Raw genomic sequence first — 26,705 nt, 5'->3', positions numbered from 1 at the left:
CTTTCTAAGATATCATGAAGATATCTTATCAAGTAAGGAGTGTAGAGCACATTTAAGAGTTTGGTAGCTTTTTAAATGACTTTTACATTTTTATGTATGATATGGATCTCCATTTTTACTCTTGCTTCAGGTCTTACAAATATTAAGAGTGGGTCTGATCAAAAGCTACCCTGGAGCCACTGCATTTTTAGGAGGAAAACATATTCAGCTTTCCTTAGGACTATAACTAGGAAGTCACAAGTTTGCTTATAAAACCAGAATCAACTAACTTCATTTTTTAATTGTCATAAAATGTATGGAAGGTTTTATCCATTAATTAAGTATATTTTCAAACAATTTATCTTCAGTTTGAACACAAATCAGTGGCAGCCCCCACAGATATATGAAAAGCATTGAGTTCAATGAAAGTTCAATTACTAGTATTAAAGGGTGCTTCTCTTTGGATTGTCTAGGCTCTACATATTTCATCCTTAATTTTATATACTTCTGGCCTTTCAGTCGACCCACAGTTCATTAGTATCTTTGTTAAGGGAAGAAGAAGAGAAAATAAAATGAAATTCAGACCTGTCATCTTAGTTATCAGTAGCAACTCTAACAGACTTCATGGAGAAAAATGTAGAAACTCCTGGTTAAAGTAGTTTATATGCCGAATCTGACAATGTATATAATTATCCATGTGCTTCCTGCCTATCGCTGTCATTAGATAATGGAACTTGACTATTTGGCCCTATTTTTTTCCTCAGAGTCAGAAAGACTGGATAATAAAATGTAGGATATTATGTCATACTGAATAAGAAGAGAAATACCCTAATGGCAGAAACTACAGCTGTGAGTTATGAAAATGCATCTGCATCTTGTCATCCACAAACCAAAACTATCTTGAATTAAACCAAAGAAAGTATGTCTATCTAAATACATATATATATATGTACACACACACATACATACACACATACACTCCTTTAGATGATACTGTGCCTAGTTTTTAAAAATAGCTGTCTTTATAGCATAAAAGTTAATGACATTACATCTCCATTCTTCCAGAAACCAGATACAAGGATATTTTCACATAATGCAAAATTGGATTTTAGGTTAAAAGATTTTAAAGAAATTAAATTTGCTGATCATTCTTTTTTTTTTTCTTTTCTGAGATGGGGTCTTGCTCTGTTGCCCAGGCTGAAGTGCAATGGTATAATCACAGCTCACTGCAGCCTTGTACTGACTCCTGGGTGTAAACGATCCTCCTGCCTCAGCCTGTGAGTAGCTGGAACTAGAAGTACACTACCATATCCAGTAAGTTATTTTTATTGTTTGTAGAGACAGGGTCTCACTATATTGCCCAAGCTGGTTTCAAACCCCTGAGCTCAAGTGATCCTCCCACCTTAGCCTCCCAAAGTGTTGGGATTACAGGTATGAGCCACTGCACCTGGCCTTTGCTGATAATTGCAACAGGAAGTCTTTCAAAGGAATATAGTAACTGGATATGTAATACAAATTATTTCTGGAAGGACTTTTTGTTGGTTGTTTAACAGCAATATCAATGGATACTGCCATTATGCAGTAAGACTAATAGGAAACATTTATCAGATTTGGTTAAAAAGTTATTTTGAGGCCGGGCACAGTGGCTTACACCTGTAATACCAGCACTTTGGGAGGCCAACGTGGGTGGATTACCTGTGGTCAGCAGTTCGAGACCAGCCTGGACAACATGGTGAAACCCTGTCTCTACTAAAAATACAAAAATTAGCCGGGTGTGGTGGTGGGTGCCTGTAATCAGAGCTACTCGGGAGGATGAGGCAGGAGAATCGCTTGAACCCGGGAGGTAGAGGTTGCAGTGAGCCAAGATTGTGCCTCTGAGCTCCAGCCTGGGTGACAGAGCAAGACACTGTCTTAAAAAAAAAAAAAAAAAAAAAAAAAAAAAGGTTGTAAATTTGTGATAGCTAGAAAGCCCAAGATACTGATATACATACACAGCCTTCCACACAAATGAGTAAGTTTTAAAACATAAAGATGAAGTCAGTAAATAAGGTAGGGTTTTTGTTTTATTGCTGTCATTGTTTTTGTTGTAGGTAGAATGGTTGTTTTTGTAGGAGAGGTGATGGATTTGTACTGAGTCATCTGCAGTATTGCATGATTCCTCTTGAGATAAAAGTATTTATATGTGAGATGTTTTGGAGGCTACTGCAAAATGATACCTGCTCAAGGGAGAATAAAGCAGGATAACATTTTTCTTAGTCTTCCATTCTTGGTTCTACAGAATCTTGTCTAATCTAACTTTCTTAGTTCCCACAAAACCCACCAGAAGTCTCTACTCCTATGTGCCTATGTTTATTCCTCATCTATCAACTATGAGTTTAGGCTCTATTAAGGTCTGAATTGCGTGTCCTCAAAATTTGTAAGTTGGAAGTCCTAACCCCTAGTACCTCAGGAGGTGACTTTATTTGGAGATAGAGCTTGGAGGTAATTAAGGTAAAATGTAGTCATGAGGATGGCCCCTAATCCAAATGAATGGTATCCTTATTAAGAGACAAGGATACAAAGGGAAGACTATGCAAAGGCACCAGAGAAAGACAACCATTTACAAGCCAAGGAGAAAGACTTTAGAAGAAACCAAATGGATTTTAGATTTCTAGCTTCCAGAATTGTGAAAAAATAATTTTCTGTTGTTTAAGCTACCTCATTTGTGTTACTTTGTTATGGCTGCCCTAGCAAGCTAATGTAAGACCAATCACCTCTTCTGGGATAGATAAAAGAGATCCTTATCATAAGAGCAATGCAAAAGCATTATAGAGTTTTAGATATACGAGTGATATAATTATGTTTACATATTTAAGAACTCACTTTGGTTTTTATTTGGAAATGAATTAGAACTGCCTGAACCGTATGTGGAGAAACCAGTTTGGAGGCTACTACTTTAGTCCAGGCAAGACAAATGTGATGGCAGCAATGATAGAGAAAAGTGAAAAATTTTGAGATAGTGTTTAGAGGGAGATGAGACAGCACTTGATGACAGATTTGAACTGGGATGAAGGGTAGTGAAAAAATAAAAGGAGTCAAAACTGACTCTCAGGTTTCTGGCAGAAGCTGGAGGGATGGAACTGAGATTACAAACTCTTAGAGCTGCAGATCCGAAGAAGGGCAGGATCCAAAATACAGTTTCAGACACAATTAGCTTGATATGTCTCCAAGATTTCCTTGAAAATACATGTCTGGAGAGCCAAAAAGGAGATTTAGGTAAGGGATATACATTTGGAAGTCACTGATATATTGATGATATTTAAAACCACAAAAGTGCATGAAATTGCCCAGGAAAAGAATGTATTTTTCCAGATCATATGGGACCAAAAAAAAAAAAAAAAGTAGTATGAAAAGAGAGGTAGCCTGAGGCTGAGCCACAAGGAAATTCCAATATCCAGGGTATGCAGGTGTTCAATAAATGTTGAGTATCATCAGCTTCATTAATGTTTTCTGCACAGTATTTTGAAATGTACAGTGGACATGCATTACATGAATCATAACAAATCAGTAAATGAGTATACAGGCAATACAACTGGATGGCTTATTTGTAAGTCTTCCATTTTCCTGTAAAACCCATTGAAGTCACTAATATTGTTAACTAAATATACAGAGACTGAAGACTTTCTCTCTCTCTTCTGCTTGTACATGTAAGATTACAACTAAGAACTTACTTAATAAATCCATTAGTTATATTGTCTATGCTGATCTCATGCATGAGTACTGAACTCGGACTTTCTGCATCTAATCTAAAAACAATGCAAAGTGAAAATGAAAGTGCAAAGATTAATATTCTGTCAATTTCTTAAAAGAGAAGAAAGATGTGTTTGTTCACCCATTCCTTTTCATTTCTAATTTGTAATCCTATCTATGAGTACCTAGATAATGTTGCACATACCCATTAGCACAATTCCCATGGAAATAGAATTCAGTACGGTTTTCAGAAAAGTCTGACTTGATGAAAGCTGACACTAAAAATACCCTCTGTTTTCCCATTAGTTAGGAATTAGGAACACATATACATTTTTCAAGAGAGAAATGCATTAACCTCTTCACAAATTACCCAAGCAAAAATATCCTCTAAATAATACAGATATAAACTAGGTAAGAATTAAACCAAATTTACATTGCTTAGCTTTAAACCTTAAATCGGATATCAGAATCAGAAATGATACAATTGTCTTTTCACCTAGAAAATCAGGAGATAGACTATTTCAGTAAAAGAAATAGTACTAAACTCTTGTCCAAGTTGAATGTAACAATACTTGGCTAGGTACTTAAGAGGAAGTTTTCTTTTTAGTTATAGAAATAAAAGGCAGAGATAAAATGTAAATAACAATTCAAGTAGTACTAAATGAGTTTATAAAACAAAACTCATTAGGCACCATTTATTAAATATGTCTACAGATACACTCCTATAACTATATAGAGACTGTAAACATATTCCAATATCTCTATTATTATTTGTTGACAATATTTACTAAGTATTATTGTTTAAAAACCTAGAGATATAATTTCAGCTCCACCTTAGGCTAAATAAACCATGAAACTCTACTCATGATTACAACTGTTAGTCATTTCTGTCACACACTATATTCAGTCATTCAGTAAACAAATAGAGTAACAAGTGCTGTCCAAGAAACGTGCTCATGATACAAAGATGAATGTGCCATGGCAAGGAATAGACTCTTGACCAAAGAAAGATCCTCCTCTATGTTTGCAAGTTGCCTTTTATAACTAAGCTCCCAAATATGGGAAGAACGGTACATGAGGCAGTGAGGGAGAAAAGGATTCTCTTCCCATCTCTCCAATCCATGAAATCAATCTTGGCAACCAAAGGGGCAATCAATAATTGATGTCACAACCAGCTGTGGCTCAAAGGGCACCAGCATGAGAAGGTACAAGCAAAGCATCCTATGCAGAGTGAATGAACAAATTTCTACTTTTCTGTGAGGCAGCCTGACTACATATCTCCCAAGATTCTTTCCAATTCTATGATTCAAGAATGTTGAAAAGTACATCTATGTATGCAAGTTAAACTAGTGAATGGAAGTAGGCAGAACCACGAAATGTCATTAAGAAAACACTTGAGCAATATCCTTGCCCAATCCTCCTATTTAATAGATGAGAAAAATGGTGCCTGTAAAGGTGAAATAACTCATAAAATATATAAAATATATAAAAGTGAAACATGTCATTGTTCTTTCCATTGCATTACTATGGTAACTTGAGATTGTTACAGCACTTTCACCTATATATCAAGATAATATTTAGAACTTAGGTTCTAATCAGTTTGTGCAGTTACTTCCATTAAATAACTCATTCTACACAGAAATATGTAAAAGCTTTGCTGAGGGTAAATATTTTGATAAATATAGCTGATGGGGTGTCACACTGTCTTAAGTAATAAGAGGTAATGCTAGGTTAAAGTCTTTAATTTCTCAAAAATGGTCTGAAAAAATATAATCAAATCTCTTTGTATGTTACACCAATTAGACTAACAACATTTTCACAGCCACTGTGAATATTTTACAAATATTAACAATACCATTGCCAAATTTAAAAAGTCAGGTTTTGTTAAAGTTAAAATTCTAATACCAAACAAATAAAAAAAGTTAGTCCAGTAAATATACTACATACTGATCATTTTCACCTGAATTTCAGCTCATCTCTGTTGCTACCTCAAGCCCTGTGATTCCAAAGACTTCATTAAAATATTATGCAGTCCAGCAGTTTCCAAAACCTCACAGGAATGTCCCCACTCTTTAAGAGGGGGTACTGGGCAAACACAAACTCCCGAGCTTACATCAACATTTGATAAAAGTTACAAAAGGACAACTGCAACAAATACATGGAATACACCACAAAAGGCATTTTCCCAGTGTTAAATCAATCAAATTATAACTTTTAATTTTTGAAAAGTACAGTTTAACAAAATGATTACCTATTTAAGAATGTAAGCAGCAAAAATTCTAAACTTGTTAGCATAGCGTTCAAGACTTCCAAACTCTGGCCCATGACTCTTACAGACACATCTCTCAATATCCTCTTAATGCACTGCATGTGCAGGAAGTATGGAAGTACCAGTAGGGTTTTACATACTGCTCTCTGGGTCCTTTTTCATGTTGTCTCTTGTGTTCTCCCAACAGTGCTTCCAATTGCATGCATGCACATCCTGGTGCACACATGCACACACCAGTGATTTCATTTAGCTAGATCTTTTAGTATAGTTCAGTTGACATCATGTCATTTTTCCCAAAGGAAAAAAAATATCAGATATGGAAAATACCAGAATAAGTGCATTTTGTCTAAATGATTTCAATATTTTCTAATTATATTGTAGTATTTGACCCCAATGATAGTAGTCTTACAGGTCTTATGAGTCTTGTTTACTCAGAAAATACATGGGCTAAATAGTGCAGTAATTAAACTCTAAGTATTTATTCTGTAGTTAGCTTAAAAAGTAGCACCACACTCTTGAAGGTCCCCACCTCAAGATGGTTAAAGCAAATGCTTTTGTGTTTTATACATGTTTAGCTAAAAAATACAACAGTTTTTTAGCTGTCAACATAACAAACTGTCTTTGACCAGAAACCTTCATTCAATATAAAAATTGTGTAAGAGTGTGCGTGAAATATTTTCATGAAATGTTTAATTAGATACATTCATTTTGGCTCTTAGGTCACTTGACTTGTTGTCTATATATTATATTTTTGGTTTGGCTAAAATACTACTTTGCTCCAGTGTAGATAAAATATGCTTGGCAGTCATATCATCACCATATTTTCCTTCCTCTTAAAAATACAATGTGCTATGCATGAGCAGATCATTAACTTGGAGCCAATCAAAACACACCTCGTACAGTATTAACTGTAATTTATTATGTGTGTGCTGATATTGCCATTATGATTTTCAGCTTTGGTACTGAAATATTTAGCTTTGGTTGCTGAATATAATCAGCAAGATAAGAGGTTTTGAATATGATTATTTGAAGCTTTTTAAACAGTGAGAAACTAGGTTGAAAAGAGCATTGGCAGCTAAAAACAATGGACCTTTTTCTGTACTAAATACTATAGGTAATGCTATATTTTTCTATTTATAAGTATTTATAATTTATTCTAAGGATAAGTACTTATCTGATTTCTGAAACATTATCATTTGTAATAGGTACATTATTTAACTTCTCAAAACGTGTTACTATCTTGGCTGAGGGATTCTAGGTAAATTATAAATAACAAATTGAAATTCTGTTGTTTCTAGTGTGTAGTTTTAAAGATTATGATCTCAACATTCAAATTTAGGTTTCTCTTTTCTTTATAAAATGACTGCAATAGATTCATAAACAGAAATTTAAATGATGCATGTGTACTTTCAAAAGCTACTATGTATTTGGCATCCTAAATTAAATAACTTAATGTAATTCACAGAGTAGGAAAAAGGTAATTAAAAACATGTGCAGGCTTAATTTTTTTCTATCTTGTGTTGCCACATAAGTCTTCAAGGAAAACAGGACCAATGTGCGCACCTAAATGAGTGTTGATTTGACAATTTGGTTAAATTTACACTTCTCATCGGTGAATAGAAGCTCTGTTTCAGCAAAATAAAAAGGGCGAGTTCAGCATTTACTTCAAGTTATGAAGGGCATTGAGTTTATCATACAAGAGGCAACTGAAAATTCATTGTAAACTGTAGTATAATAATAGGAAACATCCTATTTTACCTCCAACACTTGTGGAATCAAATTCCTAAAGACAGGCAGGTACAATAACTAATTTGATAGGATATGTGGTTAATTTAAGGCAGTAACTATCCAGAAGAAAATTTTAACCTCTAATGATGCTCTTCCAAATATATATGACTGATAAAAACTGGAATTCATTTTTCCATGCACATTAGCTCTCTGCTAACCTAATTACCAGATTATGATTCACAAAAATCTTCTTGGAATCAAGTGAACAAATGATGCATATTCTAAAAAGTACATGGTTTAAATGAGTTGATATATTTCTATAATCCTTAGTATATCTGAAGCTCACAAATAAGGATTTCATTTTGTGTTTGAAATATAATGTCTGTTGTGTACCACTGTGAATTCAATGCAGCAACAGCTGATAGTTCAGTTTGTACAATGATATCTGAATAACAGATGGAACACGGGTTTTATTTGTAACTTCATGAAAATAACAACACTGGAGAATTTAACTTATATTTTTTGGTAACAGCTTTATGGAAATATTCATGTCCCACACAATTCACCCACTTAAAGTGTATAATTCAATGGTTTATAGAATGTTCATACAGTTGTGCAACTATCACCACAATTAATTTTAGAACATTTTCATCATCCCCAAAAGATACCCATGCCCTTTAGTTATTTTTCACCAACTCTCCTGTCTTACCCCCTGCTCCCTCCTCTCCAGGTCCTAGGCAACCAATAATCTACTTTATTCTAACAGATTGCTTATTCTGGAAACCCTATCAATTTTAAATGGAATCATATATGTGGTTTTTTATGACCAGTTTCATTCATGTAGTATAATATTTTCGAGATGTATCCATGTTGTATCATGTATCAGTATAAATTCTGTTTAGCAAGGTTTGTATCTCAATTTAAGCAACTGAATTGTTAAGGTTAGATTTTAAAATTTAGAATTAAAAAAGTCATGTATGACACAAACACATGCTTACACATAATATATGATAATGCTACTAACACACTTTGATTTTCCTTTGACAATTAAGAAGATACGGCTGGGCGTGGTGGCTCACGCCTGTAATCTCAGCACTTTGGGAGGCTGAGGTGGGTGGATCAGCTGAGGTCAGGAGTTTGAGACCAACCTGGCAAAATGGTAAAACCCTGTCTCTACCAAAAATACAAAAATTAGCCAGGTGTGGTGGCAGGTACCTGTAATCCCAACCACTTGGGAGGCTGGGGCAGGAAAATCGCTTGAACCCGGGAGGCGGAGGTTGCAGTAAGTTGAAATAATGCCATTGCACTACAGCCTGGGTGACAAAAGCAAAAGTCCATCTCAAAAAAGAAAAAAAAAAAAAAAGGGTATTTCTGAATCATGCTTCACATGCTTATATATATTGTATTTGAAATTAATTTTTATTTTTCTTTCTGGCAATGTCTTATTCGTATTTTAAGACTCTTCTGAAGTGTTACCTCCTCTGCAAAACCTCGCCTGATTTCCTTTCCCCCTTCTATCCACCTGTTGCTTGCTTTGGTGCTGTACAGCACAGTAAGAATACCTGTGTTAGTACTTATGATCACTTTACAATGAAGGCTTCCAAAACATAGTGTGTTCCTTGAGGTCAAGGGTAGTTTATTTCTTTACTTTCCCTCTAAAAGGAGCCAGGATTAAATAACAATAGGGGATACTTATATTACTTCTAAGCACAGTGATTACTTGTATGCTCATTAACATATGGCGAAACAAATCTGGCCATTAGCAGCTTATGCCTTATGATTTAGGATCTGATGTTCTACATAAAACAAAACACCTTTGTGAAGTATGACATCTTTACTTCATTAATTTATTCAACTTTCTAATTATATACTTACTTTGATTGCAAATTAAGCCATCAGATATGTTCTGGTGCTTTGATTTGTACAGAACATGGTGTATTTTATGGATATTGAGACTAATTTCACTTGTTTTCAACACAGATTTACGAGCAACATCTAGAGTGTTGGGGTTACAGCAATGATGAAGACAATGCATACAATCTTTGCTTTTCTTGAGCTTATGAGTCCAATAGAGACAAACTGAGGTTACAAAATAATGTAAGTGCCATAACAGGCAAAGTATAGGACACAGAGAACAAACACTACACCTACATTCTGGAGTCAATAAAGGATTCCTAGTAGAACTGATATCTAATCTGATACCTGAAAGATAAATTATTGGTAATAAAGTAGGGTGAAGGATATTCCTACCAGCAAAAGAGAACATGAAAGGGAAAAGCAGACCAGTCTACTGGTAATTTAAATTTGTGATGATGGTGGCTTGAACTAGCGTAGAAGCAACAGAATATAACAGAAATATATAGATTTAAGAGCTATTTTGGAGGCACATCCACAAAACTCTGATTCTTTCGATGAAAGAAATGGGTGAGATGAAGAGTTAGGAATCAAAGATGAAGCACAAGTATCTGCCTTGGGCAACTGAAAGAAGGGTAGGGCCATTCACTGAGATAGAATGTGGGTTGAGGGAAGTAATCTTGGGGATGAAAAAGAGGTTGGGAATTAATAGTTCAGTTTAAGACATGTATTTCAAAGTATCTTTGGATAAGCATGTAGAAAATACCAGCAGGCCATTAGATATACAAACTCAGTATTTAAATTAGGAATCTGATACAGATTAATACTTAAGTGTGCTCAGGAGGGAGAAAAACAGTCAGAAATTAGAGCTATAGTAACACAAAGTACTGCCTAAGGCAAATGTGTCAAGAAGATCAATAATAAATCCTTAAGGCACACCAATAATTAAGAGACTGCCTTGAGAGGTAGGTTAAAAACTAGAGGTAGTTCACTGACACTAAAGAAAGAAAAACTTCTAAGGAGAGAGTGATTAGAATGTCAACTGCTCCCAAGAATCCAAATGAGACAAGGACTAGTAAGTTTTCATTTTAATTCAACGATGAGAATGTTACTGATATTGGCAAAAGTATTTTGGTGTAGTGATGGGTTGGGAAAAGCCAAGCCCAGCTGAATAGAGGAATGAGTATACGGCAAGGAAATCAAGCAAATGTAGATCAGAGATTGATAGTCTGCAGGCCAAGTGTGACCTGCTTTCAGTTTTTGGGCAAAATCTGACCTGCTTTCAGTTTTTGTAAATAAAGGTTTATTGGAACACAGCCACACTCATTCTTTTATATACTGTCTAAGCCTACTTTTATGTTGTAACCAGCAGAGCCGTATAGTCTGCAAGTTTAAAATATTTACTATTTGGCCCTTTACGGAAGAAAGTTTGCCAACCTCTATTGTAGACAAATGTCCCAAGTTATTAGTTCTATTTACCAAAAGTGACCTAATAAGCATCCATATTTCTCATGTTTACTATGAGACTTGCCAGTTAGAAAGACCTGTTGTTGATATATAAGTGGAACTAAGTAAAAATCTGCTGTACTGAATACAGTCTAATTGCTCATCTCAAGGCTGAAATTTCAGATCCTCTCCACGCTCATTTAATATATTGCTGTTTTATGAGAAAGGTTGGTGACAGTTGCAGAGGTTGATAGAACATATCTTTGGGTAAATAAAATACATCACTTAGCTCATATTTACATACATTTTATGACATTAGTAATGACCGATATAATCTAAAATTCTCTAAGAGAAAACAAATGCAATTTTCAGATTGATACTTTAAAAAAAGTAAATTGTACCCTCAAGTTTTCTCTGTTTTCTATAGTTTATTAATAATAAACACTTTTTTTTGAACAATGACTTTAGTTAAAGTATTTTATTTTAATGAGTCATTTATTCACATGAAGTCAATAAAAAATTTGAGTGTCAGTTTTAAAACTCCAGTTCATCTACAAAGAAGTCAAAGGCTTAGATCAGAAACATTTCAATTGGGCTGTTCAGCTTTTGCTTGTTATACTGGTCTTTGCCTGGAATGACTCAGCATAATGAAGCTTCACAATTTGGTTTAATGTTTTGTATCTGTTAATGATTAGACAGGCTACATGCCTCTGTAGTCTAGTCATTAATATTAATGAGTTTTGTGACCTAGGCCAAGTTAATAAAACAAACTTTTAAATATCCTGTTTAAAAGTTCTCAATAATAATTTTGAACTTGAAATTGTTTTATAGAATTCTTTTATAGGGCTGGAAAATATACAAAGGTTTCAAAGACATCTTCTATCTTGGATGAGGAAAAATGACAGAATGGTGAGAGCATCTATCAAACATCGCTTTTTGATTACAGGTCACATATGGCTGGTTCAAAATCATATATTTAATGGAATAGGGAATTAAGACAGATTACGAGGAGTGTTCTTCAAAAAGCTCATGGAAAATGCATATTAAGAAAAAACTATGCATGGATTTCAAAATTCTTTTGCACCAAAATACACTAACTTTTTTACAGTATGTCTGAGCAGAATCTACTTTGAGGCACCAAGAAGGATAAGACATCCATTTAAAAATAGCCCCTATCAGAGCAAAATGAATTCTTCTAAAAGTGAAGCAAGAACAAACATCACATTTATGATGAATTGTGGGTGAAATGTGGTGAAATCATTGGTGTTTACATTATAAAGACTTGATGGAGACAATGCCCAAAAGACATTAGCAGTTTCCAAATGGATAACTTGTTTTAAGAAGGGATGAGACAACGTTGAAGATGAAGCCCACAGTGACAGACCATCCACATCCATTTGGGAGGAAAAAAATAATCTTGTTCATGCCCTAAGAGAACTGAAAATTAACAGCAGAAACCAGAGCCAACACCACAGACATCTCAATTGGTTCAGCTTACACAATTCTGATTGAAAAATAAGTTCAACAAACTGTCCACTAGATGGATGCCAAAACTCTTACAACACCCAGATCAACTGCAGGTAAGAACAGAGCTTTCCATGAAAATTTAAATGAGTGAGGTAAAGATTCTGAAGCATTTTGTCCAAGAATGGTAACAGGATATGTAATATGGCATTACCGGTATGATCCTGAAGACAAAGCACAATCAGAACAATGGCTACCAAGAGATGAAAGTGGTCCAGTCACGAGAAAGGTTATGGCAACAGTGTTCTGGGATGTTCAAGTCATTTTGCCTACTGACTTTCTGGGAGGCCAAAGAATGATAACATATGCTTATTAGGAAAGTGTTTTGAGAGCATCAGCAAAAACTTTGGCAGAAAAACACCTAAGAAAGCTTCACTAGAGTCCTCCTCTGCCACGACAATGCTCCTGCTCATTCCTCTCATCACACAGAACAATTTTACAAGAATTTCAATAGGAAGTCATTAAGCATCCACCTTACAGACCTGATTAGGCTCCTCTGACTTTTTATTTCCTGATCTTAAAAAATTCTATAAAGAACATCCATTTTTCTTCAGTTAGTAATGTACAAAAAGACTACACTGATATGGCTAAATTCCTCAATTCCAAAAGAACTAAGGGATGGTCTAAATGGCTGGTATTATTGCTTACAAAACTGTCTTGACCTTCATGGAGGCTATGTTGAGAAATAAAATTTGTATCTTTTATTTTTATATTTTAATTCAATTTTTCCTTGACCTTTTTGAAGTACCCTCATATTCCATAGATGACTGAATACAACATGGAAACAGGTTAAATTTGTGTAATCCCAAAGTAGTTGAAGGTAAGTTTTACTTTCATGTCAGATCTGAGCTAACAAATATAAAACTGAGAGGTTGGTGGTTACGAAAAAATAACTCATTTGTATCATGGAGTTGGGAAAAAGTAAATGATTTTGTAAAAGTGGAATGTTTGTATGGAGCAATATGACTTAAAGTAGGGTGAAATAATGGCCTAAGAGTTTCCTTCTAGACATTTAAGCAGGGGCTGACTTAAATAAAAGTTTGCCAAATCTTGTAGAAGCAGCCAAGGACTATGCTGCAAATCAGAACTCTTCCAAGTAGACACAGGCTCCTTCTAATTGGTCTAGACTAATGTGAAACCATTATTTTTAGTAACACAGATGACTAATGCTCTTCTTAAATGTTGATCTTCCATCCTGGTAGCTTAAGAGTAAAAACCACATTAAAAAACGTAATGTTCTCAGTCTGGTCATGGTTTAGAATGTTAATCCAATTCATGGAGAGTACTTATACTTATGTAGTAGAAACTAGATTTGAGATAGGAAATAAAAGTACACAAAGGGTACTAAGCAGAATTAGTATATATAAAGATATAGAATCTATATATAATCATAAATATACATGTGTATATATATAATTTATATATAATCTTTATTATCTTTATTTCAGACCGGGTTTCACTCATTGCCCAGACTAGAGTGTAATGGTGTGATCTCGGCTCACTGCAACCTCCGCCTCCCAGACACAAGTTACTCTCCTGTCTCAGCCTCCCAAGTAGCTCGGATTACAGGCACGTACCATCAAGCCCAGCTAATTCTTTTGTAAATTCAGTAGAGGTGGGGTTTCACCAAGTTCATCAGGCTGGTTGCAAACTCCTGACCTCAGGTGATCCATCCACCTCGGCCTCCCAAAGTGCTGGGATTACAGGTGTGAGTCACCGTGCCCAGCCTAATTTATATATAACCTTTATATAATGGGAATGATTACATAAAGCAGCAGCATTCCTTTTCTTTCTAGTCCCCATGCCACTACCTAATCTAAGCACTCATTTTTCAGAAATCAGAATGCTGAATTTGCTAAAATTCCTTTTCTTCAGTATCTCCATTCTCTAGACCATTCTAAATGCAGATGCCAAATTCAGTTTTTCGAAATGCCACTCTCTACAAAAGATAGTCAATATCTTTTCCATAACCAACTGTAAAGTTCTACCTTTTTTGCCTAGAATTTAAAGCTTTCTATAAACTGGTCCCAGTCTAATTTTTCCTTTTTCAATTATGAAATATTTAAAATGTTAAAATAACAGGAACTAATAAATGAATGTAACAGATACCCTGTAACCCAACACCGAGATATAACAATGTATTAACTTTTTTGCTTTTGAAAAGCCTAAATAAAGCATCCAGTTAAAGTGTGCCATTTATCCCATCTCCTTCCCTTTAGTAAAAGGATAAAACCTTGCTGTAAATAAAAATGTAAAGTAGGAAATAAGAAACAAGGAACAAAATACTTAAAAATATAAAAACATAATTCTTCATTATGTCACAATACGAATAATTTCTAAAAATGCTATCCATTTACTAACCTTAGATTAGAAGGCTTGAAAGTCAGAAAATAACAATAAAAATGGCAATTAATACATCTTTTCCCTTCCTTTCAAATTTGTGACAGAGGTGAAATTAATCTAGTTTCTGGAGATGGGATTAAAATACGCAGAAATGGGGTAAAAAGTATATATTAATTCTCTCATCCTCATCCCTTATTCCTCTAACAAAAAGTTGAGAAGACTGGCAAGTCAGACTAGGAAGGGTGCTTTAATAACCTATATGTATGCGAACCAAGATGGCTTACAACCTCAGCAACCAAAATAATTGGCAAAAATCATGCTTTCTTTTGTGCACTTATGGAAAAGCTGGGAGGAAAGGGAAACTTAAGAAGAGGTTAAAATACTTGAGATGAATCAGTACACAAGATAAGGGAAAACCATACAATTTAAAACATATAATTATACAAATACCATAAAAAGTAATATTAAAATGCCTGAAAAAAATACCAGGTAAAAATATGGCTTGGACTAATCCAATTTTTCCAACTTGAACTACATAAGATTTTTTATTTTACTGCCTGAAATCTAAAAGTCAATATAACCTATAAAGTAAAATGTGAAAGTCATCAGGAGAAATCATACCGTTTAACAATCTCAGTATAACTTGGTTCATAAATTGGGGCAGGAAATCATAGGTTTGGTGGGTGGCCCAAAATTTCTCCAAGTGGATTAGCTTTCCCCTTAAAGGCTTAGGAGAAAATCTTTCCTCTAGAAATACTATGATCAGAAAACACTATTTCAGTACTTTGAAATAAAGTGCATAATAAAGTGTATTTTTTATACAAGTTTTGTTTATGTCAGTTTTTAACAAACATAAATGTGGGAAAAATTCATGATAGTAAAAACAAATTTTTATTCTGAGTGCAACTATCTTTTGTTGTACTTTAAATATTGACAGATTATGGAAAGAGATTTAAATTAAAGAGCGTAATAGAAGTAGTTCCTATAGAAAGTAGGTTTACTACTGCTGCATCAACTCAGATCTATTAGATCAGCCTACAGATAATGTTAAGATTAGATGTAAAACATAATACCCATAAAATATTTTATAACATTTTCATATAAAATAAATGTTAATCCTTAGCATCTTTGCCAGATTTCAGTTTGGTTAACTCCTTTCCATTGAAATATACCTCTTTAGTCAAAAAGAAAAATGTAACAGCTTAACTTTTAAAAAAATCTATAATTTGAATCCATAATATCCCAAAAATTATATAAATTTCTAATTTTAAATGAAAACATGCATTACATCCAAAGGTCTGCATAGGCATAAATATTTTTCTTTTTCATATAGTCAGATTAACTTTGGGCACTGCATTTTCCTCAAAACAATCCTTTGTTCTGATTGCTCCCTTACGGAGAAGGTTTTCCTCTAATTAATTTCACTTGACAAAATCCTGCCCATTCTTTAAGGATCAGTTAAAACATTTCTTCCATGAGGCCTTCCCCACCTCCCAAAAGGAATGCATCTCTTTCTGAGCACCAGTGTCTTCCATATTTGAGCCAGTAATGCAGCACCTAACACATACTGCCTTACGGCTTTTTTTTTTTTTTTCCCTGAATATGTATTACCACTTTTCTAGTAGGATGAAAGCTTCTTAAGGGTAGGATCTTGTCTTCATTTTAGTATAGCACAGTGGTTAAGAGTGTGATCTCTGGTGTCAAACTGCATGTGTTTAAGCCAGTCTTCCCAAATCGCTGGCTGTGTGACCTTGAGCAAATTGTGAAATATTCTATGGCTCATCTGCTTCATTTGTAATATGGGATAATAACAGCACCTACTTGACAGGGATATGAGGACTTATTTCAAGTGTTTGCAATCACTGTCATCATCATCATTTTTTATGTTCCACATGTACGTAGCCCAGGGCCTTGAATACAACAGATGTTTAATAAATGCTTGTTAACTTGAATTTTTTTAAGTTTTCAAACTAAGTGGAAAACAAAGCCATGCGGAAAATGCTGAGTAAGGAAAACAAAAACTCTCATATGTAATGTTTTAAATAAGCAATAAGTAGATAAACTTAATTACATAGATAGTTATGTAAATGTCCCAAAAAATTACTTTTTGGAAAGTATGTAACATCACTGCTTAAATATAACCTAAATATGATTACTATTCTGAAAGCTATTCTCATACCTATAGGTTGTCTGAGAGGCCCTTTACATAAATAATCAAGGTCAATTTCAACAGTACTACCAGAATTTAATGAAAAATCTTGACTTTTGGGGACAGTGAAAAAAAAAAGCCAATATGCAGAATATTATGCTGTAGCAGAAAGAGCATGTGGAGAGCTGGCCTCCTTTCCCACATCACATTGCTTATTAAGTTGCAATTTCTAGCTCTCTTTAGATGTAATGTCTCTTGAACACAGACCACCAATAATGCAAAATTGTGTTATTTTGTGAAGCAGACAAAATGCCTGTAATAGAATGAGGCTATGAAATTCATTTCACTGGTGACCACATCCAGAGATTAAGCCATAATAATATCAAAAACATTTTCCCTACTTTTTTTAAAGAACACATGAAAACAAAATGAAATGTTAGCTACTCTGAATATAGGCAGTATCTGAGATTTTTAGGACATGAACATATTCATGATAAGCTATATGACTGCATGTCATTTACATGGAATGGACTTGCTATAAAAATCAAATAATGTCTTAGGCTGAAAGAACTGACCATACTTTGCATTTACATGACACCTATTTTTCAAGGAGCTCAAGATATTTTGCAAAATCTGACAGAAATGGTATATCTCTCCATCAAGCACCTAAAGAAAAAAAATGTTAAGAAAAGCATGTGAGAAATTAGCAATATGGGGCAGTGCTCAGACCTATCAGTCATATAGGAGATTACAATGCTGTGTCTGTTATGTAAACAGGTGGGCCTCAGGCTTCTGTTTTCAAATCAAGCCTTGACTTGACCTTTACATGACTTTGTAGTTAACGCTCTTGCATGATCTGATAACAGAAGAGACAGAGAGTTGTAGAAAATATAATCTTTGCATGCTAAGTGCTACAGTGAATGTAACAGTAATATCAGTTGCTGTGAAATGAATTGTCAAATTACAGACCTAGATTTTAGTGAAGGGACATCCTGATGCTGAGCTTTCACTAAGCAGTAATTTTTGTAACTACTAAAGGGAATAAACTAAAATATTAAACACTTCTATGGCTTCACACGTATATTCAAAATTTGACCTGAATTACAGCTCAACAAACCTGCAGAAGAAAACCCTCTTTCTTCCCCCAGCACCAAGTTCTGTACTTTAATCACTAAAATTCCTCTAAGAAGAATGTACACCTGAGAAAGCAGGACCAGATGGATTCTATACAGCAAGAGGTAGTTGGGAAATAGAAGAGTTTGACTTGATTTAGGGGCCACTCCTTTAGTTAAAGCTCCCGCATTTTACATAATAGGTATATAGGTTCACATTCTGAATAAAGTCTGGCTCTCTAAAAATCTTTTCAGGAAGTACAGTTTGCTTTGTCGACAAAAAGAGTCAAACTCTGTAAAACATTTTAAGAGATTTATTGGGAGCCAAATATGAGTGACCATGGCTTGTGACATAGCCCTCCGGAGGTCCTGAGAACATGTGCCCAAGGTGGTCGGGGTACATTTTGGTTTTATATATTTTTAGGGAGGCATGAGATATCAATCAAATACTTTAAAGAAATACATTAGTTTGGTTCAGAAAGGCAGGACAAAGCAAAGTGGGCGGGGCGGGGAGGGCTTTCAGGCTATAGGTAAATTTAAACATTTTCTAGTTGACAATTGGTGGAGTTTATCTCAAGACCTGGGATCAATGGAAAGGAATGTTCAGGTTAAGATAAATGATTGTGGAGACCAAGTTTTACTGTGCAGAGGAATCTCTCAGAGAGATTCTTATCATACCTAAAAGGGTGTCTGGCTCTTAGTTGATTATCTCCCGGATCTGGAAAGAAAGGAAGGAAAACAAACGGGAAAGGGGATTCTCTATAAGATGTGGATTTTTCCCACAAGAGACTTTGCAGGGCAATTTCAAGGTATGGCAAGGAAATATATTTTGGGGTTAAATATTTTTTCCTTGTCTCACAATGTTATGCCAGAGTCAGACTGAAAAGTAAGTCATGATACATAGAGTCAAATAAAACCCATCTGATGAGAATTTATTGTTTTAGGGCATAACTCTCATAGATCCCTTAGGTAGGAATTTGGGTAAGATTAAAAAATCAGAGCTTAGTCCTCAGCTCCAATTCAAATGTATCTTAGTGTTTCATAGATGTTTTTAAAAAGTCCCCCAACAGCAAAAATATAAACTATTCATTTTCTAAAATATATGTATGTATAAGTAAAAACTGCTTATATATTCGTGAAGAATTTCTACACAACCATAGACATTTTAAATGATGGCAACCAATATCAAAACAAAAGAGCAAACAATTAAAAAATATGTTTAGCATGACAACCAGTATAAACCAATTTCAAACAATTTCATGTTTTCCCTTTGTAAGGTTAACTATTTATATTACAGCCACTAAAGATACAATTTCCAAAGCACTGTTTTCAAATTTTATACTTTTTTTCAAAAGGAAACAATAGTGTCTGATAATACTTACATTGGCCATTTTAAATGCCAGATTGTAACATATTTGACATAGAAATATTGCCAGATATTGTGCAAATGGGCCTAACTGGTACCTCAAATCATTTTGAGAATCAGCAATAATGAGGCTATAAAAAATGATCTTCATTTTGCTGGTACAAAATATAAAGGACAAAATGCTTAGGTATTTTATCTTCTGCTCACTTCAGAGTGAAAAGACTTGGGAATACATGACTTAATAAACAACACAAAATAATTCACTTTTATAATGAGTAGAGTCATACATTTAAACATAATTAACATACTTGAAAAAACTGGCCCTAAATTCAATCTTCAACTCTAAGAAAATCAGATTTTAATTGCTAATGATGAAATGCAGGCATTTGTTTTGGTATAGTATTGGTAATTAAGAAACTGAAGAATTATGGATAAAACAAAAACACGTATGCGCATCACCTGTAAATCCTCTTAGGTCTAACTTTGAGCCGTTAATGACTGTTCTCTTTAAAGTTAATTTCAAAAGGCAACACGAAGAAATTGGTTCATAACATGTATTAAACTTCTATTCTGTTGAAAACTATATTATTAACTGATACTTCAGCAGTTTTGAGGGTGTAGAAATTTTAATCTAACAGGTAAGTGTAGGGCAAATGAAAATATACAAAACTAGATCCAAACAGAACAAGATGAGAGGAGACACTGATCAGAATAGCATAGCATCTGAAGAGGAAAAGTACTAGCTCTTTAGTCAGACTGCCTGTGTCTGAATCCTGATTCTACCACTTATTAGTGTGGCCTCAAACAAAGTAATTAACCTCTCTGCGCCTTATTTTCCTTACCTGTAACTGGAAAAAATAATACAAACTTACCTCAAAGGATTGTGTTAAAGATCATATGACATATAAAGTGCTTAGAATAGTCAAAGATACAAAGTAAGTGCTCAATAAAAATTAGCTAATTATTATTATTAGACTAAAGGGAAAAAAATATTTCTGAAACCAAAACAGTTAAGAATGGCTGGCCAGTGGAACCAAAGGTTGAAGAGAGATCCAGAAGACAGAGAACAGATACCGGAGCACTGAACCTACTGGTAAGATTTCAAAAAGAACAGTTTAAGTTGATAAGTGAAGATACAAGTTAGACCACTAAAAGTCTGGTTGTTGATGGGAATGAAGAAGCCAGAAATCTGTACATACACAAAAATATGGAAAATAAAGACAACAAAATGGATAAAAAGAAAGAAGAGGCAGGAGTTGGGTGTTTTGGTCAATAATAACCAGAAAGATGTCAAATAAGTGCACTGAAATAAACATTTCTAGTCATGGCAACATGTTTTTAGAGATACCCAGCTGCAGGCTGCACTGACCAATTTGATAAAAGAGTTTTACTAAGTTATGATAAGAATATACATCTACATTACTCATAGCCTTACCAGAAAATAAATATAAAATAAGGAGGATCGCCACCACCTGCAACAAGAAAATCCTCCAAATACCCACAGAACTCAGTGGTACCCTAGGCAAGATTAGTAAACCTTAAAAGGAAACAGCAATGGTCACATCTACAATTTTTATCTCCATGAGTACACCTATGATTTCTGATTGCATCCAGCTTTTCTGTTCAATAAACAGTTGTGAACATTATAATCGACTTCTTTTTAACCAAAACTAGTCATGTTGGCAAATTAGGTAGTACTAAGAAATTTAATTAGTTATAGCAGTTTTCTTTGTGAAATATGTTTTTACTCAGTTTTGGATGCAGGTGTACTTTTAAAAGTAAAGCAACAAATTTCCATAGGCTACTGATGTTTCTCAAGTAGGACTTGGCTTTACTAGAAAAAAGTAAAAGAGAAAAATAAAGTCAGATTTGGCAAGTCTTCACAAGGCATACAAAATCAATTGCAAAGGTTTGTTAGTAATTTTCAACATTCACAAAGAGAACATGTTTCTTCACAACTTTTTTCTATTTTTGAATAATGACAAACATACAATACTTATTCCACAAATAAACCCTAACTATATAAATGAAACTCTCTTCTTATTCTATTAGCAAATGCCTATTAGCAAACTTTGTTTCAAAATACCATTATAAAAATATGACAAATTCAAGCCTGGGGTCTAATATTAAATTCATTTTCCAAAAATGTAATTAATTAAAATGAAGTTATAAACAAATCTCTGTCCATTTTAGAAGACTGTTAATTTTCTTGTACAGATGAGCTACTGCTCTGCAGGACCATTAATATAACACCTAATTTTCTCTTTTTACTAAATCTTGCCTAGAGCAAGACAGTGAAGTTCTTTTATAATCTCCATTAAAGTACATGAGGGTTTACTTCTTTACTATTGGTAAGTTAAAATTTTCAAGATACTGACATGCCATGGCACTTTTGAAAATAACATGCCTACTAAATGGTTCAATATTGAATACATCAAAACTATCCATTTGCTACCAAGAAATAAAAATATCACCTTACGCAAGGTGTTCTTAAACAGGATGACTAACAATAAACATTACCAGGAAAAATAATAAATTGGTGATAGAGGCTAATGCTAAATAAATGTCCTCTCTAAATTCATTAAACACCAGCAATATTCAGCACATTTTTCTCCCTTTAAAATATGTTGATAAGCCTCTATTGAAATGGTTTCATCATCTCTTAGTTCTCTTAATTTCAAAATCTGTATTTTTACATTTTACTTTAAAAAAGAATGGATGGCAAATGAGGACACATATACTTCTTTTCTTTCCCCTCAAATTCCATATAAAATATATTTCTAAAAAGAAGACACAATGATAGTGCAGGAAAATAATACCACTGCAGACCAAAAATTCTGAAGAAGTTCTATAAACAACAACAACAACAACAACAAAATCAGAGGAGATGTGATTAGTTTAAAGGCAAAATCAGATTTGAGAAAATGCAGTTAAAACAAGAAAGTGTGAGTCTGCTATAGAGGCTCAGAGAAACTCAAAGCTTACGGTCAATAAATAACAAAAGCAGGAGTATATTTTCCCAAATGTGATTTCTGACTGTGGAGAGTCCCAGATTAGAGAAACAGAACAAGGTGGCAGCCAATTTATACAAAGGTAGTCCCAAACCCACGTGAAAAACTTCTGCAACCAGGAATACCCTGCCCAGCCATACCCACTTCTTTTGCCCTACAGTTACTGGATGAAGGCTTCTGTAATGAGAATCTACATACCCCAAGAAGTATAAAGGGATTCTCATTTGGGCTGATGAAATATATACTCTCCAGCCACCAAGACTGTTCAGTCTAGGCTCTCAACTATTCAGCAAACACCAACCAACCAAAAATCACCAAACACTTGAGGAAAAATTAGCAAGAAAGTCACCAAACTTAACATATTGAAGAAATAACACTCAGCAGAGTAAAAGAAACAGAGGAAAATGTTAAATATAATTGCCATTCTCAGTGAGATTTGAAAACATAGCACACTAACAAAAAGAACAATTATGAAAAAGAGCGCTACAAAATTAAAAACATGACTAACAAAATAATGACAATACAAAGCCTTAAAAAAGAAACTGAAAAATTAAAGGACCTTTGAGACCAGACTGGCCAACATGGTGAGACCCCGTCTGTACTAAAAATACAAAAATTGGCCACACATGGTGGTGTCCACCTGTAATCCCAGCTACTCTGGAGGCTGAGGTGGGAGAATCACTTGAACCCAGGAAGCAGAGGTTGCCGTGAGCCAAGATTGTATCAATGCATTCCAGCCTGGGTGACACAGCGAGACTCTCAGAAAAACTAACTAACTAACTAACTAACTAACTAACTAACTAACTAAATAAATAAAGGACCTAGAGGAGCTATAAGACAAAGACAAAAGATCATTTAGAATCCACTGCAAAATGAGCAAATATAAAGTAAGAGAAAAGGAGGATAGATCTAGTTCTAGTAGCTACTGAATGAAAGAATAAAACAAAGAGAACTGAGTAGAAAAAGTAATCACAGAAATAAAAGAAGAAAACTTCCCTTAGCTAAAGGTAGATTCAGGTTTCAGAAAAAAGCAGAGGTACAGGGAGAGGCAGCTAAGGAAAAGCATTAATAATATGGCATCCTAGTATAATATCAAACCCCAAGGATAAAAATTCCAAAATCTTCCAAAGAGAAAGAAAGAAGACGAAGGGATGAAAAAGGATCATCTACAGTGGTACAAAAATTATATTGATATCAGAATTCTTTTTAGCAATATTAGAAAAGTCAATAGAATAGTATTTTCAAAGATCTAAGATCAAATTACTTAAACACAGAACTCTATGTCAAGTCTAATTAGCAATGAAATGAGAATAAATATACATTTTCAGTAATGCAAAGACAGGCTAGTTTAATACCTTCAGATACAATCTAAGAATTATTTAATGATCAATTCTAGTAAAACAAAAAAAAATCAATCTAGAGAAAAAAAGATGTGGTGGTGTCCAAAAACTAGTAAATTTAAATAATTATTTATGCATAATTTTAAAAGGAAATAATCTAAAATTAAAATACAAAAGTATTCTAGAATAGTAACAAGGAGGAAGAGAATAAATGTGCTATAGATCTTGTCTAGGGGAGGAATAGATATGCTACAAAATTTAAGACATCATTAGAAATGAGTATTGACATTCAGTAAGAGTGAAGGTTTCAGATGTGTTCAAAATACAATTTTTATTCTTTAAACAAGCAGATGTACATGAATGGAAAAGAAATCCAATTTACATGCCTTTAAATTCAATATGAATTTGCTTTTCTTCAAATACACTCATATTTGTAGATCTGTATTGATATGTAAACATTATTTACCATTATACCATTCCTGGGGCTGCTGAACCCTCTTTAAAACAAATTGGACAAAAATGATTACAGATAGCCTTGAACATTCTACATGGCACAGAACCAAATAATGAAATTGAGTATATAAAACTGTGATTCAAAAAGCTTCAGGATTAATTCTTGGAAAATTACTTCTCCCCAAATTCAGATGACCACAAAATCTTTATCTTCTAGGCACATTATACAAAGTGGTCCACATATTAAGAATCTTAGAATTTTCTGTTGCTGGTATTTCAATTAAAATTGATCTGAACCCACCATAATATTCCTTTTGATATATTATTTCTTTCTGAAAAATTAACCTAATTTTGAAAAGAGCTGATCGCCTTAAATGTGTTTACAAAAAAGAACATGAAGTCTTAAACTAATACCATGATTTCAGGTAAAGGGCCCTCTGCTAAGAAAAATGCTGAGGGTCTAAATGAGCCTTCCATTTACTGTGTACTCCTGTGTACTCATTAAGAGCAAACTACCTGTCAAAAGCTGTTTTGTCTTATTGTTTCGCTTAAATGCCCTCCTATGCATTTTACTTTCATAAATTTCATATGAAAATAAATAAATACTTCTATACCATGGAGTATCTGGAACTGGTTAGTATAGAAGTTGAAAATATTATTAGGAGAAAAACAGAAGCAGTTCATCTTTTTACTCAGTAGACAACAAGCTATATATTTAAAAATCTCTATAAAGGCCCTTTGTAAAGGTTGAGCATCCCTAATCTAAAAATCTGAAATTCTCCAAAATCTGAAAGTTTTTGAGCACTGACATGGCACTACAAGTAGAAAATTCCGTAAGTGACCTCATGTGATGGGTTGCAGTCAAAATGAAGGAACACAGCACATAGTTTATTCAGAATGTCTCCTCATCCCTACAGGACCCATTTCTTGGTCCCTCAAGTGTTTCCAGTATGTCTTCTTATCTAAAAAATAAAAAAAAATACAGTGTAGAGTAACCTTTCAATAAAAACAGCATTGTAGGTAAAGTCTGAAAGCCTGCCATTGTTTGTTGTTGTTATTGTTTTAACAGCTGACACAGGTATTCTGGTGATGCTATTATGCTGCTTAGTTACTCTGAACTCATTTTTTTCACTGTTAAGTACATATGTGTAAGTCTAAGAAAATGGTTATCAGTAACATACAAATTCAGAGTCAGGAATGATAGTGATGCCAAACACCACAGAGTGTCCACATGGCTGGCTGAGAAAGGGATACCTTTGCTTTCTGATGATTCAATGTATGCAAACTTTGTTTAATGTGCAAAATTATTTAAAAGATTACATTAATTTATCTTCAAGCTACATGTTTATGGTATGCATAAAAAATGAATTCATGTTAAGACTTGGGTCCCATTCCAACATATCTCATTATGTGTATGAAAACATTACAAAATACAAAAAAATCCAAAATCTGAAACATTTCTGGTTCCAAGCATTTTGGATAAGGAATACTCAACCTGTATATTGTTTCAAATGCCAAAGATGGAGATGAGAAAAATGCCCATCCTTTGATTTCTTTAAATATAAATCTAAGAACCTTTAATCAAGATTATTCAGATCTTAACTGTCATAGACATGCAAAGGGAATTTCTATAGCACCCAAAATACAAGGTGTTACAGTCTATTATAGATTAAAACCAACACCTAAATTAAACTTCACTATAACCATGTTAAAGCTACTGACTGTCAGACACAGAAAAATAATATTCTTCATATACTCAATAACCTCAAAATGAACAGAAGTTCTATACCACCATTTGAAGTTTCCACTCGTCTCCAAGATCAGTCCCATTTGGTGATTCAAAATCATTTTGGACAAAACATGGTTAACTCTCATTATATTGTAGATTCTTTTCTTCTTCTTAGATATCCATTCAGAAGACAGGTACAGCATTTTAATAAAATAAAATATTACAGACATCACCCTTGGGATATTTTTTCAAATGCTTTTGGAAATTTTTTATAGAAGGTAATTTCAGTCATGCATATTTGGGCTAATTTATTTAGCTGAGATTGAATACAAAAATAGCTCAATATGCATATCCATGAAATTTAAGGAAATGAGAAAAATTAAGAGTGGATCTAACTGCAATGTTTCTGAACACTACATTCAATTCCCACTACTAAATGGTTTAAAGATAAGAATTATGTTCTCCTTTTCTACTTAATGAGACTAACATTTCTTAATGTTTTAATAAAATATTCTTTATGTCTTACAGGCAAAAAAGATACAACCCGAAAAAGTAAGCATTCATGGGTCGTATCTTTTTTGCCTGTAAGATATGAAGAATAAGTAACTGAATTCATATATTCAGTTAGCATATATGTACTATTGAATAACAGTGTTAGCTTATGCTATTATTA

The 26,705-nt window shown here is 33.8% G+C and overlaps 1 protein-coding gene across 7 annotated transcripts in view; it reads right to left on the bottom strand.

Annotated features, from left to right (window-relative positions):
* COMMD10 (COMM domain containing 10) overlaps positions 1–26,705 on the bottom strand; it is a 244,942-nt gene that overhangs the window by 7,964 nt on the left and 210,273 nt on the right. Inside the window, exon 6 of one of the 7 annotated variants that reach the window (XM_065546661.2) lies at positions 8,921–9,018. The exons of 5 other annotated variants lie outside the window; for them this stretch is intronic. In XM_065546661.2, the coding sequence (XP_065402733.1) occupies positions 8,921–9,018 (98 nt within the window). Of the gene's footprint in view, positions 1–8,920; positions 9,019–16,187; positions 25,266–26,705 lie in introns of those variants that run through there. One more of the 7 variants, XM_045394129.3, reaches the window with a different exon arrangement.

The sequence above is a fragment of the Macaca fascicularis genome, chromosome 6 (assembly GCF_037993035.2).
Source record: "Macaca fascicularis isolate 582-1 chromosome 6, T2T-MFA8v1.1".
In the NCBI taxonomy this organism is placed as follows: domain Eukaryota; kingdom Metazoa; phylum Chordata; class Mammalia; order Primates; family Cercopithecidae; genus Macaca; species Macaca fascicularis.
The sequence above is the reverse complement of the archived record's forward strand: the minus strand, read 5'-3'. Positions and strand labels throughout refer to the sequence as shown.